At 47.1% G+C, this 17,018-nt stretch overlaps 1 protein-coding gene across 1 annotated transcript in view; it reads right to left on the bottom strand.

The window, feature by feature from the left end:
• Positions 1 to 14,708, bottom strand: part of ppox (protoporphyrinogen oxidase) — a 108,235-nt gene extending 93,527 nt beyond the window's left edge. The window contains exons 1-2 of the mRNA XM_041180657.1: positions 14,637 to 14,708; positions 9,205 to 9,264 (exon numbers count right to left, since the gene is read on the bottom strand). Coding sequence (XP_041036591.1) covers positions 9,205 to 9,238 — 34 coding nt within the window. The 5' untranslated portion in view covers positions 9,239 to 9,264; positions 14,637 to 14,708. The remainder of the gene's footprint in view (positions 1 to 9,204; positions 9,265 to 14,636) is intronic.
• Positions 14,709 to 17,018: the final 2,310 nt, after the last annotated feature.

Genomic DNA, 17,018 nt, shown 5'->3' with positions numbered 1-17,018 from the left:
GATTGAGTGGAGGGATGTTTGAATTTGGATTGAGTGGAAGAATGTTTGAATTGGATTGAGTGGAGGGATGTTTGTATTTGGATTGAGTGGAGGGATGTTTGTATTTGGATTGAGTGGAGGGGTGTTTGTATTTGGATTGAGTGGAGGGATGTTTGTATTTGGATTGAGTGGAGGGATGTTTGAATTTGGATTGAGTGGAGGGATGTTTGTATTTGGATTGAGTGGAGGGATGTTTGTATTTGGATTGAGTGGAGGGATGTTTGTATTTGGATTGAGTGGAGGGATGTTTGTATTTGGATTGAGTGGAGGGATGTTTGTATTTGGATTGAGTGGAGGGATGTTTGTATTTGGATTGAGTGGAGGGATGTTTGTATTTGGATTGAGTGGAGGGATGTTTGTATTTGGATTGAGTGGAGGATGTTTGTATTTGGATTGAGTGGAGGGATGTTTGTATTTGGATTGAGTGGAGGGATGTTTGTATTTGGATTGAGTGGAGGGATGTTTGTATTTGGATTGAGTGGAGGGATGTTTGTATTTGGATTGAGTGGAGGGATGTTTGTATTTGGATTGAGTGGAGGGATGTTTGTATTTGGATTGAGTGGAGGGATGTTTGTATTTGGATTGAGTGGAGGGATGTTTGTATTTGGATTGAGTGGAGGGATGTTTGTATTTGGATTGAGTGGAGGGATGTTTGTATTTGGATTGAGTGGAGGGATGTTTGTATTTGGATGAGTGGAGGGATGTTTGAATTTGGATTGAGTGGAGGGATGTTTGTATTTGGATTGAGTGGAGGGATGTTTGTATTTGGATTGAGTGGAGGGATGTTTGTATTTGGATTGAGTGGAGGGATGTTTGTATTTGGATTGAGTGGAGGGATGTTTGTATTTGGATTGAGTGGAGGGATGTTTGTATTTGGATTGAGTGGAGGGATGTTTGTATTTGGATTGAGTGGAGGGATGTTTGTATTTGGATTGAGTGGAGGGATGTTTGTATTTGGATTGAGTGGAGGGATGTTTGTATTTGGATTGAGTGGAGGGATGTTTGTATTTGGATTGAGTGGAGGGATGTTTGTATTTGGATTGAGTGGAGGGATGTTTGTATTTGGATTGAGTGGAGGGATGTTTGTATTTGGATTGAGTGGAGGGATGTTTGTATTTGGATTGAGTGGAGGGATGTTTGTATTTGGATTGAGTGGAGGGATGTTTGTATTTGGATTGAGTGGAGGGATGTTTGTATTTGGATTGAGTGGAGGGATGTTTGTATTTGGATTGAGTGGAGGGATGTTTGTATTTGGATTGAGTGGAGGGATGTTTGTATTTGGATTGAGTGGAGGGATGTTTGTATTTGGATTGAGTGGAGGGATGTTTGTATTTGGATTGAGTGGAGGGATGTTTGTATTTGGATTGAGTGGAGGGATGTTTGTATTTGGATTGAGTGGAGGGATGTTTGTATTTGGATTGAGTGGAGGGATGTTTGTATTTGGATTGAGTGGAGGGATGTTTGTATTTGGATTGAGTGGAGGGATGTTTGTATTTGGATTGAGTGGAGGGATGTTTGTATTTGGATTGAGTGGAGGGATGTTTGTATTTGGATTGAGTGGAGGGATGTTTGTATTTGGATTGAGTGGAGGGATGTTTGTATTTGGATTGAGTGGAGGGATGTTTGTATTTGGATTGAGTGGAGGGATGTTTGTATTTGGATTGAGTGGAGGGATGTTTGTATTTGGATTGAGTGGAGGGATGTTTGTATTTGGATTGAGTGGAGGGATGTTTGTATTTGGATTGAGTGGAGGGATGTTTGTATTTGGATTGAGTGGAGGGATGTTTGTATTTGGATTGAGTGGAGGGATGTTTGTATTTGGATTGAGTGGAGGGATGTTTGTATTTGGATTGAGTGGAGGGATGTTTGTATTTGGATTGAGTGGAGGGATGTTTGTATTTGGATTGAGTGGAGGGATGTTTGTATTTGGATTGAGTGGAGGGATGTTTGTATTTGGATTGAGTGGAGGGATGTTTGTATTTGGATTGAGTGGAGGATGTTTGTATTTGGATTGAGTGGGGTTTTGGATTGAGTGGAGGGATGTTTGTATTTGAATTGAGTGGAGGGATGTTTGTATTTGGATTGAGTGGAGGGATGTTTGTATTTGGATTGAGTGGAGGGATGTTTGTATTTGGATTGAGTGGAGGGATTTTGTATTGGATTGAGTGGAGGGATGTTTGTATTTGGATTGAGTGGAGGGATGTTTGTATTTGGTTGAGTGGAGGGATGTTTGTATTTGGATTGAGTGGAGGGAGTTTGTATTTGGATTGAGTGGAGGGATGTTTGTATTTGGATTGAGTGGAGGGATGTTTGTATTTGGATTGAGTGGAGGGATGTTTGTATTATTGAGTGGAGGGATGTTTGTATTTGGATTGAGTGGAGGGATGTTTGTATTTGGATTGAGTGGAGGGATGTTTGTATTTGGATTGAGTGGAGGGATGTTTGTATTTGGATTGAGTGGAGGGATGTTTGTATTTGGATTGAGTGGAGGGATGTTTGTATTTGGATTGAGTGGAGGGATGTTTGTATTTGGATTGAGTGGAGGGATGTTTGTATTTGGATTGAGTGGAGGGATGTTTGTATTTGGATTGAGTGGAGGGATGTTTGTATTTGGATTGAGTGGAGGGATGTTTGTATTTGGATTGAGTGGAGGGATGTTTGTATTTGGATTGAGTGGAGGGATGTTTGTATTTGGATTGAGTGGAGGGATGTTTGTATTTGGATTGAGTGGAGGGATGTTTGTATTTGGATTGAGTGGAGGGATGTTTGTATTTGGATTGAGTGGAGGGATGTTTGTATTTGGATTGAGTGGAGGGATGTTTGTATTTGGATTGAGTGGAGGGATGTTTGTATTTGGATTGAGTGGAGGGATGTTTGTATTTGGATTGAGTGGAGGGATGTTTGTATTTGGATTGAGTGGAGGGATGTTTGTATTTGGATTGAGTGGAGGGATGTTTGTATTTGGATTGAGTGGAGGGATGTTTGTATTTGGATTGAGTGGAGGGATGTTTGTATTTGGATTGAGTGGAGGGATGTTTGTATTTGGATTGAGTGGAGGGATGTTTGTATTTGGATTGAGTGGAGGGATGTTTGTATTTGGATTGAGTGGAGGGATGTTTGTATTTGGATTGAGTGGAGGGATGTTTGTATTTGGATTGAGTGGAGGGATGTTTGTATTTGGATTGAGTGGAGGGATGTTTGTATTTGGATTGAGTGGAGGGATGTTTGTATTTGGATTGAGTGGAGGGATGTTTGTATTTGGATTTAGTGGAGGGATGTTTGTATTTGGGTTGAGTGGAGGGATGTTTGTATTTGGAATGAATGGAGGGATGTTTGTATTTGGAATGAATGGAGGGATGTTTGTATTTGGATTGAGTGGAATGATGATTGTATTTCAATTGAGTGGAGGGATTTTTGTATTTGGATTGAGTGGAGGGATGTTTGAATTTGAAATGAGTGGAGGGATGTTTGTATTTGAATTGAGTGGAGGGATGTTTGTATGTGAATTGAGTGGTGGGATGTTTGTATTTGGATTGAGTGGAGGGATGTTTGTGTTTGGATTGAGTGGAGGGATGTCTGTATTTGGATTGAGTGGAGGGATGTCTGTATTTGGATTGAGGGGAGGGATGTTTGTATTTGGATTGAGTGGAGGGATGTTTGTATTTGGATTGAGTGGAGGGATGTTTGTATTTGGATTGAATGGAGGGATGTTTGTATTTGGATTGAGTGGAAGGATGTTTCTATTTGGATTGAGTGGAGGGATTTTTGTATTTGGATTGAGTGGAGGGATGTTTGTATTTGAACTGAGTGGAGCGATGTTTGCAATTGAATTGAGTGGTGGGATGTTTGCATTTGGATTGAGTGGAGGGATGTTTGCATTTGGATTGAGTGGAGGGACTGTTTGTATTTGGATTGAGTGGAGGGATGTTTGTATTTGGATTGAGTGGAGGGATGTTTGTATTTGGATTGAGTGGAGGGATGTTTGTATTTGGATTGAGTGGAGGGATGTTTGTATTTGGATTGAGTGGAGGGATGTTTGTATTTGGATTGAGTGGAGGGATGTTTGTATTTGGATTAAGTGGAGGGATGTTTGTATTTGGATTAAGTGGAGGGATGTGTGTATTTGGATTGAGTGGAGGGATGTTTGTATTTGGATTGAGTGGAGGATGTTTGTATTTGATTGAGTGGGGGATGTTTGTATTTGGATAGAGTGGAGGGGTGTTTGTATTTGTATTGAGTGGAGGAATGTTTGTATTTGGATTGAGTGGAGGGTTGCTTGTGTTTGGATTGAGTGGAGGGATGTTTGTATTTGGATTGAGTGGAGGGATGTTTCAATTTGGATTGAGTGGAGGGAGGTTTGTATTTTGATTGAGTGGAGGGATGTTTGTATTTGGATTGAGTTGAGGGTTGGTTGTATTTGAATTGAGTGGAGGTATGTTTGTATTTGGATATAAGTGGAGGGATGTTTGTATTTGGATTGAGTGGAGGGATGTTTGTATTTGGATTGAGTGGAGGGATGTTTGTATTTGGATATAAGTGGAGGGATGTTTGTATTTGGATTGAGTGGAGGGATGTTTGTATTTGGATTGAGTGGAGTGATGTCTGTATTTGGATTGAGGGGAGGGATGTTTGTATTTGGATTGAGTGGAGGGATGTTTGTATTTGGATTGAGTGAAGGGATGTTTGTATTTGGATTGAGTGGAGGGATGTTTGTATTTGGATTGAGTGGAGGGATGTTTGTATTTGGATTGAGTGGAGGAATGTTTGTATTTGGATTGAGTGGAGGGATGTTTGATTTGGATTGAGTGGAGGGATGTTTGTATTTGGATTGAGTGGAGGGATGTTTGTATTTGGATTGAGTGGAGGGATGTTTGTATTTGGATTGAGTGGAGGGATGTTTGTATTTGGATTGAGTGGAGGGATGTTTGTATTTGGATTGAGTGGAGGGATGTTTGTATTTGGATTGAGTGGAGGGATGTTTGTATTTGGATTGAGTGGAGGGATGTTTGTATTTGGATTGAGTGGAGGGATGTTTGTATTTGGATTGAGTGGAGGGATGTTTGTATTTCGGATTGAGTGGAGGGATGTTTGTATTTGGATTGAGTGGAGGGATGTTTGTATTTGGATTGAGTGGAGGGATGTTTGTATTTGGATTGAGTGGAGGGATGTTTGTATTTGGATTGAGTGGAGGGATGTTTGTATTTGGATTGAGTGGAGGGATGCTTTGTATTTGGATTGAGTGGAGGGATGTTTGTATTTGGATTGAGTGGAGGGATGTTTGTATTTGGATTGAGTGGAGGGATGTTTGTATTTGGATTGAGTGGAGGGATGTTTGTATTTGGATTGAGTGGAGGGATGTTTGTATTTGATTGAGAGGAGGGATGTTTTTTTTTGGATTGAGTGGAGGGATGTTTGTATTTGGATTGAGTGGAGGGATGTATGTATTTGGATTGAGTGGAGGGATGTTTGTATTTGGATTGAGTGGAGGGATGTTTGTATTTGGATTGAGAGGAGGGATGTTTGTATTTGGATTGAGTGGAGGGATGTTTGTATTTGGATTGAGTGGAGGAATGTTTGTATTTGGATTGAGTGGAGGGATGTTTGTATTTGGATTGAGTGGAGGGATGTTTGTATTTGGATTGAGTGGAGGGATGTTTGTATTTGGATTGAGTGGAGGGATGTTTGTATTTGGATTGAGTGGAGGGATGTTTGTATTTGGATTGAGTGGAGGGATGTTTGTATTTGGATTGAGTGGAGGGATGTTTGTATTTGGATTGAGTGGAGGGATGTTTGTATTTGATTGAGTGGAGGGATGTTTGTATTTGAATTGAGTGGAGGGATGTTTGTATTTGATTGAGTGAGGGATGTTTGTATTTGGATTGAGTGGAGGGATGTTTGTATTTGAATTGAGTGGAGGGATGTTTGTATTTGGATTGAGTGGAGGGATGTTTGTATTTGATTGAGTGGAGGGATGTTTGTATTTGTAATGAGTGGAGGGATGTTTGTATTTGGATTGAGTGGAGGGATGTTTGTATTTAGATTGAGTGGAGGGATGTTTGTATTTGTAATGAGTGGAGGGATGTTTGTATTTGGATTGAGTGGAGGGATGTTTGTATTTGGATTGAGTGGAGGATGTTTGTATTTGGATTGAGTGGAGGGATGTTTGTATTTGGATTGAGTGGAGGGATGTTTGTATTTGGATTGAGTGGAGGGATGTTTGTGTTTGGATTGAGTGGAGGGATGTTTGTGTTTGGATTGAGTGGAGGGTTGTTTGTGTTTGGATTGAGTGGAGGGATGTTTGTATTTGATTGAGTGGAGGGATGTTTGTATTTGGATTGAGTGGAGGGATGTTTGTATTTGGATTGAGTGGAGGGATGTTTGTATTTGGATTGAGTGGAGGGATGTTTGTATTTGGATTGAGTGGAGGGATGTTTGTATTTGGATTGAGTGGAGGGATGTTTGTATTTGGATTGAGTGGAGGGATGTTTGTATTTGGATTGAGTGGAGGGATGTTTGTATTTGGATTGAGTGGAGGGATGTTTGTATTTGAAATGATTGGTGGGATGTTTGTATTTGGATTGAGTGGAGGGATGTTTGTATTTGGATTGAGTGGAGGGATGTTTGTATTTGGATTGAGTGGACGGATGTTTGTATTTGGATTGAGTGGAGGGATGTTTGTATTTGGATTGAGTGGAGGGATGTTTGTGTTTGGATTGAGTGGAGGGATGTTTGTAGTTTGGATTGAGTGGAGGGATGTTTCTGTTTGGATTGAGTGGAGGGATGTTTGTGTTTGGATTGAGTGGAGGGATGTTTGTGTTTGGATTGAGTGGAGGGATGTTTGTGTTTGGATTGAGTGGAGGGATGTTTGTGTTTGGATTGAGTGGAGGGATGTATGTATTTGAATTGAGTGGAAGGATGTTTGTATTTGGATTGAGTGGAGGGATGTTTGTATTTGGATTGAGTGGAGGGATGTTTGTATTTGGATTGAGTGGTGGGATGTTTGTATTTGGATTGAGTGGAGGGATGTTTGTATTTGGATTGAGTGGAGGGAAGTTTGTACTTGGATTGAGTGGAGGGATGTTTGTATTTGGATTGAGTGGAGGGATGTTTGTATTTGGATTGAGTGGAGGGATGTTTGTATTTGGATTGAGTGGAGGGATGTTTGTATTTGGATATAAGTGGAGGGATGTTTGTATTTGGATTGAGTGGAGGGATGTTTGTATTTGGATTGAGTGGAGGGATGTTTGTATTTGGATTGAGTGGAGGGATGTTTGTATTTGGATTGAGTGGAGGGATGTTTGTATTTGAATTGAGTGGAGGGATGTTTGTATTTGGATTGAGTGGAGGGATGTTTGTATTTGGATTGAGTGGAGGGATGTTTGTATTTGGATTGAGTGGAGGGATGTTTGTATTTGGAATGAATGGAGGGATGTTTGTATTTGGATTGAGTGGAAGGATGTTTGTATTTGGATTGAGTGGAGGGATGTTTGTATTTGAATTGAGTGGAGGGATGTTTGTATTTGAATTGAGTGGTGGGATGTTTGTATTTGGATTGAGTGGAGGGATGTTTGTATGTGAATTGAGTGGAGGGATGTTTGTATTTGGATTGAGTGGAGGGATGTTTGTATTTGGATTGAGTGGAGGGATGTTTGTATTTGGATTGAGTGGAGGGATGTCTGTATTTGGATTGAGTGGAGGGATGTTTGTATTTGGATTGAGTGGAGGGATGTTTGTATTTGGATTGAGTGGAGGGATGTTTGTATTTGGATTGAATGGAGGGATGTTTGTATTTGGATTGAGTGGAAGGATGTTTCTATTTGGATTGAGTGGAGGGATTTTTGTATTTGGATTGAGTGGAGGGATGTTTGTATTTGAACTGAGTGGAGCGATGTTTGCAATTGAATTGAGTGGTGGGATGTTTGCATTTGGATTGAGTGGAGGGATGTTTGCATTTGGATTGAGTGGAAGGACGACTGTATTTGGATTGAGTGGAGGGATGTTTGTATTTGGATTGAGTGGAGGGATGTTTGTATTTGGATTGAGTGGAGGGATGTTTGTATTTGGATTGAGTGGAGGGATGTTTGTATTTGGATTGAGTGGAGGGATGTTTGTATTTGGATTTAGTGGAGGGATGTTTGTATTTGGGTTGAGTGGAGGGATGTTTGTATTTGGAATGAATGGAGGGATGTTTGTATTTGGAATGAATGGAGGGATGTTTGTATTTGGATTGAGTGGAATGATGATTGTATTTCAATTGAGTGGAGGGATTTTTGTATTTGGATTGAGTGGAGGGATGTTTGAATTTGAAATGAGTGGAGGGATGTTTGTATTTGAATTGAGTGGAGGGATGTTTGTATGTGAATTGAGTGGTGGGATGTTTGTATTTGGATTGAGTGGAGGGATGTTTGTGTTTGGATTGAGTGGAGGGATGTCTGTATTTGGATTGAGTGGAGGGATGTCTGTATTTGGATTGAGGGGAGGGATGTTTGTATTTGGATTGAGTGGAGGGATGTTTGTATTTGGATTGAGTGGAGGGATGTTTGTATTTGGATTGAATGGAGGGATGTTTGTATTTGGATTGAGTGGAAGGATGTTTCTATTTGGATTGAGTGGAGGGATTTTTGTATTTGGATTGAGTGGAGGGATGTTTGTATTTGAACTGAGTGGAGCGATGTTTGCAATTGAATTGAGTGGTGGGATGTTTGCATTTGGATTGAGTGGAGGGATGTTTGCATTTGGATTGAGTGGAGGGACGTTTGTATTTGGATTGAGTGGAGGGACGACTGTATTTGGATTGAGTGGAGGGATGTTTGTATTTGGATTGAGTGGAGGGATGTTTGTATTTGGATTGAGTGGAGGGATGTTTGTATTTGGATTGAGTGGAGGGATGTTTGTATTTGGATTGAGTGGAGGGATGTTTGTATTTGGATTGAGTGGAGGGATGTTTGTAGTTGGATTGAGTGGAGGGATGTCTGTATTCGGATTGAGGGGAGGGATGTTTGTATTTGGATTGAGTGGAGGGATGTTTGTAGTTGAAGTGTGTGCAGTGAAGTCTGAATTTGTTACATGTGGCACTGATGAGCCCCAAGCAGGAAATCACGGCCAAGGGAGGAAGCTGAAGGGGAAGAAAGAATGGGACTAACAAACAGAAACATGGAGTCATACCCAGTATAAAGGAAGCAGTGACCGAAAACGTCATGTGAAGCTCACCGTGCCATCAGGTTCCTGCAGAGAGAAAAACGATAGACATGACGGACCACATTGCTTCTGTCCCCCTTCAGAAACACAATGGGAGACACAACGTTACCCTCAGTCTCCAATCTCCCAGTGCTCCGAGTGCAGTGATGCTTGTATTTTAATGAGGCCTGTACATGAATGGAGTGGGGGGGGAGACGCTGGAATCTGAATGGTGTGCAGGAGATAACTGTAATTTAATGGAGTGGGGGAGATGATTGTATTTGAATGGAGTGGGGGAGGTGATTGTATTTGAATGGAGTGGGGGAGGTGATTGTATTTGAATGGAGTGGCGGAGGTGATTGTATTTGAATGGAGTGGGGGAGGTGATTGTATTTGAATGGAGTGGGGGAGGTGATTGTATTTGAATGGAGTGGGGGAGGTGATTGCATTTGAATGGAGTGGGGGAGACGGTTGCATTTGAATGGAGTGGGGGAGACGGTTGCATTTGAATGGAGTGGGGGAGACGTTGCATTTGAATGGAGTGGGGGAGACGGTTGCATTTGAATGAGTGGGGAGACGGTTTGCATTTGAATGGAGTGGGGGAGACGGTTGCATTTGAATGGAGTGGGGGGAGACGGTTGCATTTGAATGGAGTGGGGGAGACGGTTGCATTTGAATGGAGTGGGGGAGACGGTTGCATTTGAATGGAGTGGGGGAGACGGTTGCATTTGAATGGAGTGGGGGAGACGGTTGCATTTGAATGGAGTGGGGGAGACGGTTGCATTTGAATGGAGTGGGGGAGACGGTTGCATTTGAATGGAGTGGGGGAGACGGTTGCATTTGAATGGAGTGGGGGAGACGGTTGCATTTGAATGGAGTGGGGGAGACGGTTGCATTTGAATGGAGTGGGGGAGACGGTTGCATTTGAATGGAGTGGGGGAGACGGTTGCATTTGAATGGAGTGGGGGAGACGGTTGCATTTGAATGGAGTGGGGGAGACGGTTGCATTTGAATGGAGTGGGGGAGACGGTTGCATTTGAATGGAGTGGGGGAGACGGTTGCATTTGAATGGAGTGGGGGAGACGGTTGCATTTGAATGGAGTGGGGGAGACGGTTGCATTTGAATGGAGTGGGGGAGACGGTTGCATTTGAATGGAGTGGGGAGACGGTTGCATTTGAATGGAGTGGGGGAGACGGTTGCATTTGAATGGAGTGGGGGAGACGGTTGCATTTGAATGGAGTGGGGGAGACGGTTTGCATTTGAATGGGAGTGGGGGAGACGTTGCATTTGAATGGAGTGGGGAGACGGTTGCATTTGAATGGGGTGGGGGAGACGGTTGCATTTGAATGGGGTGGGGGAGACGGTTGCATTTGAATGGGGTGGGGGAGACGGTTGCATTTGAATGGGGTGGGGGAGACGGTTGCATTTGAATGGGGTGGGGGAGACGGTTGCATTTGAATGGGGTGGGGGAGACGGTTGCATTTGAATGGGGTGGGGGAGACGGTTGCATTTGAATGGGGTGGGGGAGACGGTTGCATTTGAATGGGGTGGGGGAGACGGTTGCATTTGAATGGGGTGGGGGAGACGGTTGCATTTGAATGGGGTGGGGGAGACGGTTGCATTTGAATGGGGTGGGGGAGACGGTTGCATTTGAATGGGGTGGGGGAGACGGTTGCATTTGAATGGGGTGGGGGAGACGGTTGCATTTGAATGGGGTGGGGGAGACGGTTGCATTTGAATGGGGTGGGGGAGACGGTTGCATTTGAATGGGGTGGGGGAGACGGTTGCATTTGAATGGGGTGGGGGAGACGGTTGCATTTGAATGGGGTGGGGGAGACGGTTGCATTTGAATGGGGTGGGGGAGACGGTTGCATTTGAATGGGGTGGGGGAGACGGTTGCATTTGAATGGGGTGGGGGAGACGGTTGCATTTGAATGGGGTGGGGGAGACGGTTGCATTTGAATGGGGTGGGGGAGACGGTTGCATTTGAATGGGGTGGGGGAGACGGTTGCATTTGAATGGGTGGGGGAGACGGTTGCATTTGAATGGAGTGGGGGAGACGGTTGCATTTGAATGGAGTGGGGGAGACGGTTGCATTTGAATGGAGTGGGGGAGACGGTTGCATTTGAATGGAGTGGGGGAGACGGTTGCATTTGAATGGAGTGGGGGAGACGGTTGCATTTGAATGGAGTGGGGGAGACGGTTGCATTTGAATGGAGTGGGGGAGACGGTTGCATTTGAATGGAGTGGGGGAGACGGTTGCATTTGAATGGAGTGGGGGAGACGGTTGCATTTGAATGGAGTGGGGGAGACGGTTGCATTTGAATGGAGTGGGGGAGACGGTTGCATTTGAATGGAGTGGGGGAGACGGTTGCATTTGAATGGAGTGGGGGAGACGGTTGCATTTGAATGGAGTGGGGGAGACGGTTGCATTTGAATGGAGTGGGGGAGACGGTTGCATTTGAATGGAGTGGGGGAGACGGTTGCATTTGAATGGAGTGGGGGAGACGGTTGCATTTGAATGGAGTGGGGGAGACGGTTGCATTTGAATGGAGTGGGGGAGACGGTTGCATTTGAATGGAGTGGGGGAGACGGTTGCATTTGAATGGAGTGGGGGAGACGGTTGCATTTGAATGGAGTGGGGGAGACGGTTGCATTTGAATGGAGTGGGGGAGACGGTTGCATTTGAATGGAGTGGGGGAGACGGTTGCATTTGAATGGAGTGGGGGAGACGGTTGCATTTGAATGGAGTGGGGGAGACGGTTGCATTTGAATGGAGTGGGGGAGACGGTTGCATTTGAATGGAGTGGGGGAGACGGTTGCATTTGAATGGAGTGGGGGAGACGGTTGCATTTGAATGGAGTGGGGGAGACGGTTGCATTTGAATGGAGTGGGGGAGACGGTTGCATTTGAATGGAGTGGGGGAGACGGTTGCATTTGAATGGAGTGGGGGAGACGGTTGCATTTGAATGGAGTGGGGGAGACGGTTGCATTTGAATGGAGTGGGGGAGACGGTTGCATTTGAATGGAGTGGGGGAGACGGTTGCATTTGAATGGAGTGGGGGAGACGGTTGCATTTGAATGGAGTGGGGGAGACGGTTGCATTTGAATGGAGTGGGGGAGACGGTTGCATTTGAATGGAGTGGGGGAGACGGTTGCATTTGAATGGAGTGGGGGAGACGGTTGCATTTGAATGGAGTGGGGGAGACGGTTGCATTTGAATGGAGTGGGGGAGACGGTTGCATTTGAATGGAGTGGGGGAGACGGTTGCATTTGAATGGAGTGGGGGAGACGGTTGCATTTGAATGGAGTGGGGGAGACGGTTGCATTTGAATGGAGTGGGGGAGACGGTTGCATTTGAATGGAGTGGGGGAGACGGTTGCATTTGAATGGAGTGGGGGAGACGGTTGCATTTGAATGGAGTGGGGGAGACGGTTGCATTTGAATGGAGTGGGGGAGACGGTTGCATTTGAATGGAGTGGGGGAGACGGTTGCATTTGAATGGAGTGGGGGAGACGGTTGCATTTGAATGGAGTGGGGGAGACGGTTGCATTTGAATGGAGTGGGGGAGACGGTTGCATTTGAATGGAGTGGGGGAGACGGTTGCATTTGAATGGAGTGGGGGAGACGGTTGCATTTGAATGGAGTGGGGGAGACGGTTGCATTTGAATGGAGTGGGGGAGACGGTTGCATTTGAATGGAGTGGGGGAGACGGTTGCATTTGAATGGAGTGGGGGAGACGGTTGCATTTGAATGGAGTGGGGGAGACGGTTGCATTTGAATGGAGTGGGGGAGACGGTTGCATTTGAATGGAGTGGGGGAGACGGTTGCATTTGAATGGAGTGGGGGAGACGGTTGCATTTGAATGGAGTGGGGGAGACGGTTGCATTTGAATGGAGTGGGGGAGACGGTTGCATTTGAATGGAGTGGGGGAGACGGTTGCATTTGAATGGAGTGGGGGAGACGGTTGCATTTGAATGGAGTGGGGGAGGTGATTGTATTTGAATGGAGTGGGGGAGGTGATTGTACCTGAATGGAGTGGGGGAGGTGATTGTATTTGAATGGAGTGGGGGAGGTGATTGTACCTGAATGGAGTGGGAGAGGTGATTGTATTTGAATGGAGTGGGAGAGGTGATTGTATTTGAATGGAGTGGGGGAGGTGATTGTACCTGAATGGAGTGGGAGAGGTGATTGTATTTGAATGGAGTGGGAGAGGTGATTGTATTTGAATGGAGTGGGGGAGGTGATTGTATTTGAATGGAGTGGGGGAGGTGATTGTACCTGAATGGAGTGGGGGAGGTGATTGTATTTGAATGGAGCGCCGTTGGGAGTAATCTTTAGAGTGATTGACCTAAACGGGTTTGGTGTATCCAGCCACCGCTCTGGTGCCTTGGGAGACGGCCTGTTTGTCCAACTCCCCAGCCAGCATGAGGGGGACGGCGCTCCGGATCTCCCTGGCCGAGCCGGTGCGGCGCCTGCTGTGCGGGGGCTCTGCGGGAAGGCGCGCTGGGAGCTGACCGCGCTGACGGCCCTCGGACCAGATCCGGGCGGGGGGGCGGACCTGGGCCTGCAGCCGGGACAGGGGAGCGGGGCCTCCCCTGGGTGGCTTTGCTCAGGGTCTGACCCCCACGCCCTTCACCGCGGCCCCCACCCCTGCCCTCCCACTTGACCTGGGCCAACTTGGGGGGAGTAGCCCGAGGTTCAAAGGGGAGTTTGGGAACTGGGGTCAAGCCTGAACCTTTGGGCTGAGGGGTGGGAGCAATAGGGATTGGCGGGGGTCGGGGGGGGGTCGGGGGTGGGGGTAAGTCAACATCCCAGTGCTTTGCCGTGGAGTTTGGAGACCCCAGGCTCATGGAACAAGGAGAACCAGTGGGAGGGTATTGGGGGGGGGGGGAGAATGTGTCTGTCCCCACTGCGCCTGCGCAGACCGACAAAGGGTGGCATGAGGGGGCGGAGTTGGGCGCAGTCCCCCCCCAACTGCGCCTGCGCAACAATGCCCGGACTCCTCCAAACGAAATCGTCCCCACTACGCATGCGCTACAGGGCAGGGTCTCCCTCTCCATCTCTCTCTCTCTCTCTCTCCACCCGCCCACCTACCTCGCCGTTGCGCCTGCGCAATAGAGCAGCGTCGCTCACCCCCCCCCACACACACCCCCTCCCCCCCCCCCCCCCCCCCCCCCCACTTTTCGGCATTGCGCCTGCGCATTCGGGCAGCGTCTCTCCCCGCATTTGCCCCTCCCCCATCCCCCATCCCCCTCTTCGCCATTGCGCCGGCGCGTTGCGTAACACACGCGGAGCGTCAGAAATCCCGACCGTTCTCACGGCCAAAACAAACCGAACGTCTGCACGGATGTCGCCGACGTCCGGTGTAAGATTTAAGCAGGCGAAGGAAAGCCAAAAAAAAATAAACCCGACTCACTGAACGGACAATTCCGGCGGTTCCCCGGCCACTTTGGCTCTTGTCGGAGAGCGGTTGCCCTCCCCCTCCCCCTCCCCTCCCCTCCCCCCCCTCCCCTAATGCGCATGCGTCGGATCCGATGCGACGGGGGCGGGCGGCATCGCGCATGCGTAATGGTGCGGGGCATTGGTCTGGTTGTTCACGTCACCGATGACGTCGGTGGTGTCAGTCCGCATGCGCGCGGCCGTGGGGTGACGTCGTCGCTTCGCGGGGTCCGCTGGGAGATGTAGTCCTCTAGGGGCACAGCAGCCAGCCTTCACGCCTTCTCCTCCCTCCCAGAACCATGATAGGGTCCCCCTTGTCCTCACTTTATCACCCCACCAGCCTCCGCGTTCAAAGGATCATCCTCCGCCATTTCCGCCAACTCCAGCATGATGCCACCACCAAACACATCTTCCCTTCACCCCCCTTATCGGCATTCCGTAGGGATCGCTCCCTCCGGGACACCCTGGTCCACTCCTCCATCACCCCCTACTCCTCAACCCCCTCCTATGGCACCTCCCCATACCCACGCAAAAGATGTAACACCTGCCCCTTCACTTCCTCTCTCCTCACCGTCCAAGGACCCAAACACTCCTTTCAAGTGAAGCAGCATTTCACTTGCACTTCCCCCAACTTAGTCTACTGCATTGGTTGCTCCCAATGTGGTCTCCTCTACATTGGAGAGACCAAACGCAGACTGGGTGACCGCTTTGCAGAACACCTGCGGTCTGTCCGCAAGAATGACCCAGACCTCCCTGTCGCTTGCCATTTTAACACTCCACCCTGCTCTCTTGCCCACATGTCTGTCCTTGGCTTGCTGCATTGTTCCAGTGAAGCCCAACGCACACTGGAGGAACAACACCTCATCTTCCGACTAGGCACTTTACAGCCTTCCGGACTGAATATTGAATTCAACAACTTTAGGTCGTGAGCTCCCTCCCCCATCCCCACCCCCTTTCTGTTTCCCCCTTCCTTTTTTTTCCAATAAATTATAAAGATTTTCTTTTTCCCACCTATTTCCATTATTAAAAAAACCCCACTAGAGCTATACCTTGAGTGCCCTACCATCCATTCTTAATTAGCACATTCGTTTAGATAATATCACCAACTTTAACTTTAACACCTATGTGTTCTATTATACTATTGTCATTGACATCTTTTGATGATCTGCTTCTATCACTGCTTGTTTGTCCCTACAACCACACCCACACCCCCACCTCCACCTCTCTGTCTATCTCTCCGCCCCCCACACACACACCTTAAACCAGCTTATATTTCAGCTCTTTCTTGGACTCAAACTCCAGTTCTGTCGAAGGGTCATGAGGACTCGAAACGTCAACTCTTTTCTTCTCCGCCGATGCTGCCAGACCTGCTGAGTTTTTCCAGGTAATTCTTTTTTGTTTTGGATTTCCAGCATCCGCAGTTTTTTTGTTTTTATTTTTTGCTCAAGGTGTGGCAGCCAGTCCACCATCCACCAGGTACAAGTCAGGAGGCTGATGGAACACTCCCCATACCCACATACATAAAAATTCGGAGCAGGAGTCGTCCCCTCGAGCCCTGCTCCCCCAGTCAATAAGATGCTGGCTGATCTGATTGTCACCCCAACCCCACATTCCCGTCGACCCCCCGATAACCTTTCACCCCCCCTTGTTAACCAAGAATCTATCCACCTCTGTCTTAAAAATATTCAGAGACTCTGCTTCCACCGCCTTCTGAGGGAGAGACTTCCAAAGTCTCACCAGCCTCTGAGAGAAAACATTTCTCCTCATCTCTGTCCTAAATGGGTGACCCCCCCCCCACCCCCCGAGTTCTAGATTCTCCCACAAGAGGAAACATTGTCTCCACATCCACCCACTCCAAAACCCCCTCAGGGTCCTTAAAGGTTTCAATCCAGTCGCCTCTCACTCTTCTAAACTCCAGCGGGTACGAGCCTAACCTGTCCAACCTTTCCTCATGAGACAACCCACCCATTCCTGGGATTAGTCTGGTAAACCTTCTCTGAATGGCTTCCAACCCATTTACATCCTTCCTTAAATAAGGAGACCTGTACTGCACACAGTGCTCCAGATGTGGCCTGTACAACTGGAGCAGAACCTCCCTACTTCTGTATTCAATTCAAAGCAGCCCCGCTTGATCGGCCCCCCGATCCACAAACATTCACTCCCTCCACCACCGACGCACGGTAGCAGCAGCGTGTGTACCATCTACAAGATGCACTGCAGGAACTCACCAAGGCTCCTTCGACAGCACCTTCCAAACCCACGACCACTACCAACTAGAAGGACAAGCCGTTCCTTCACTGTCACCGGGTCAAAATCTTGGCATTCTCTCCCTAACAGCACTGTGGGTTTACCTACACCA

This window comes from Carcharodon carcharias (genome assembly GCF_017639515.1).
Source record: "Carcharodon carcharias isolate sCarCar2 chromosome 24 unlocalized genomic scaffold, sCarCar2.pri SUPER_24_unloc_1, whole genome shotgun sequence".
Classification (NCBI taxonomy): Eukaryota; Metazoa; Chordata; class Chondrichthyes; order Lamniformes; family Lamnidae; genus Carcharodon; species Carcharodon carcharias.
The sequence above is the reverse complement of the archived record's forward strand: the minus strand, read 5'-3'. Positions and strand labels throughout refer to the sequence as shown.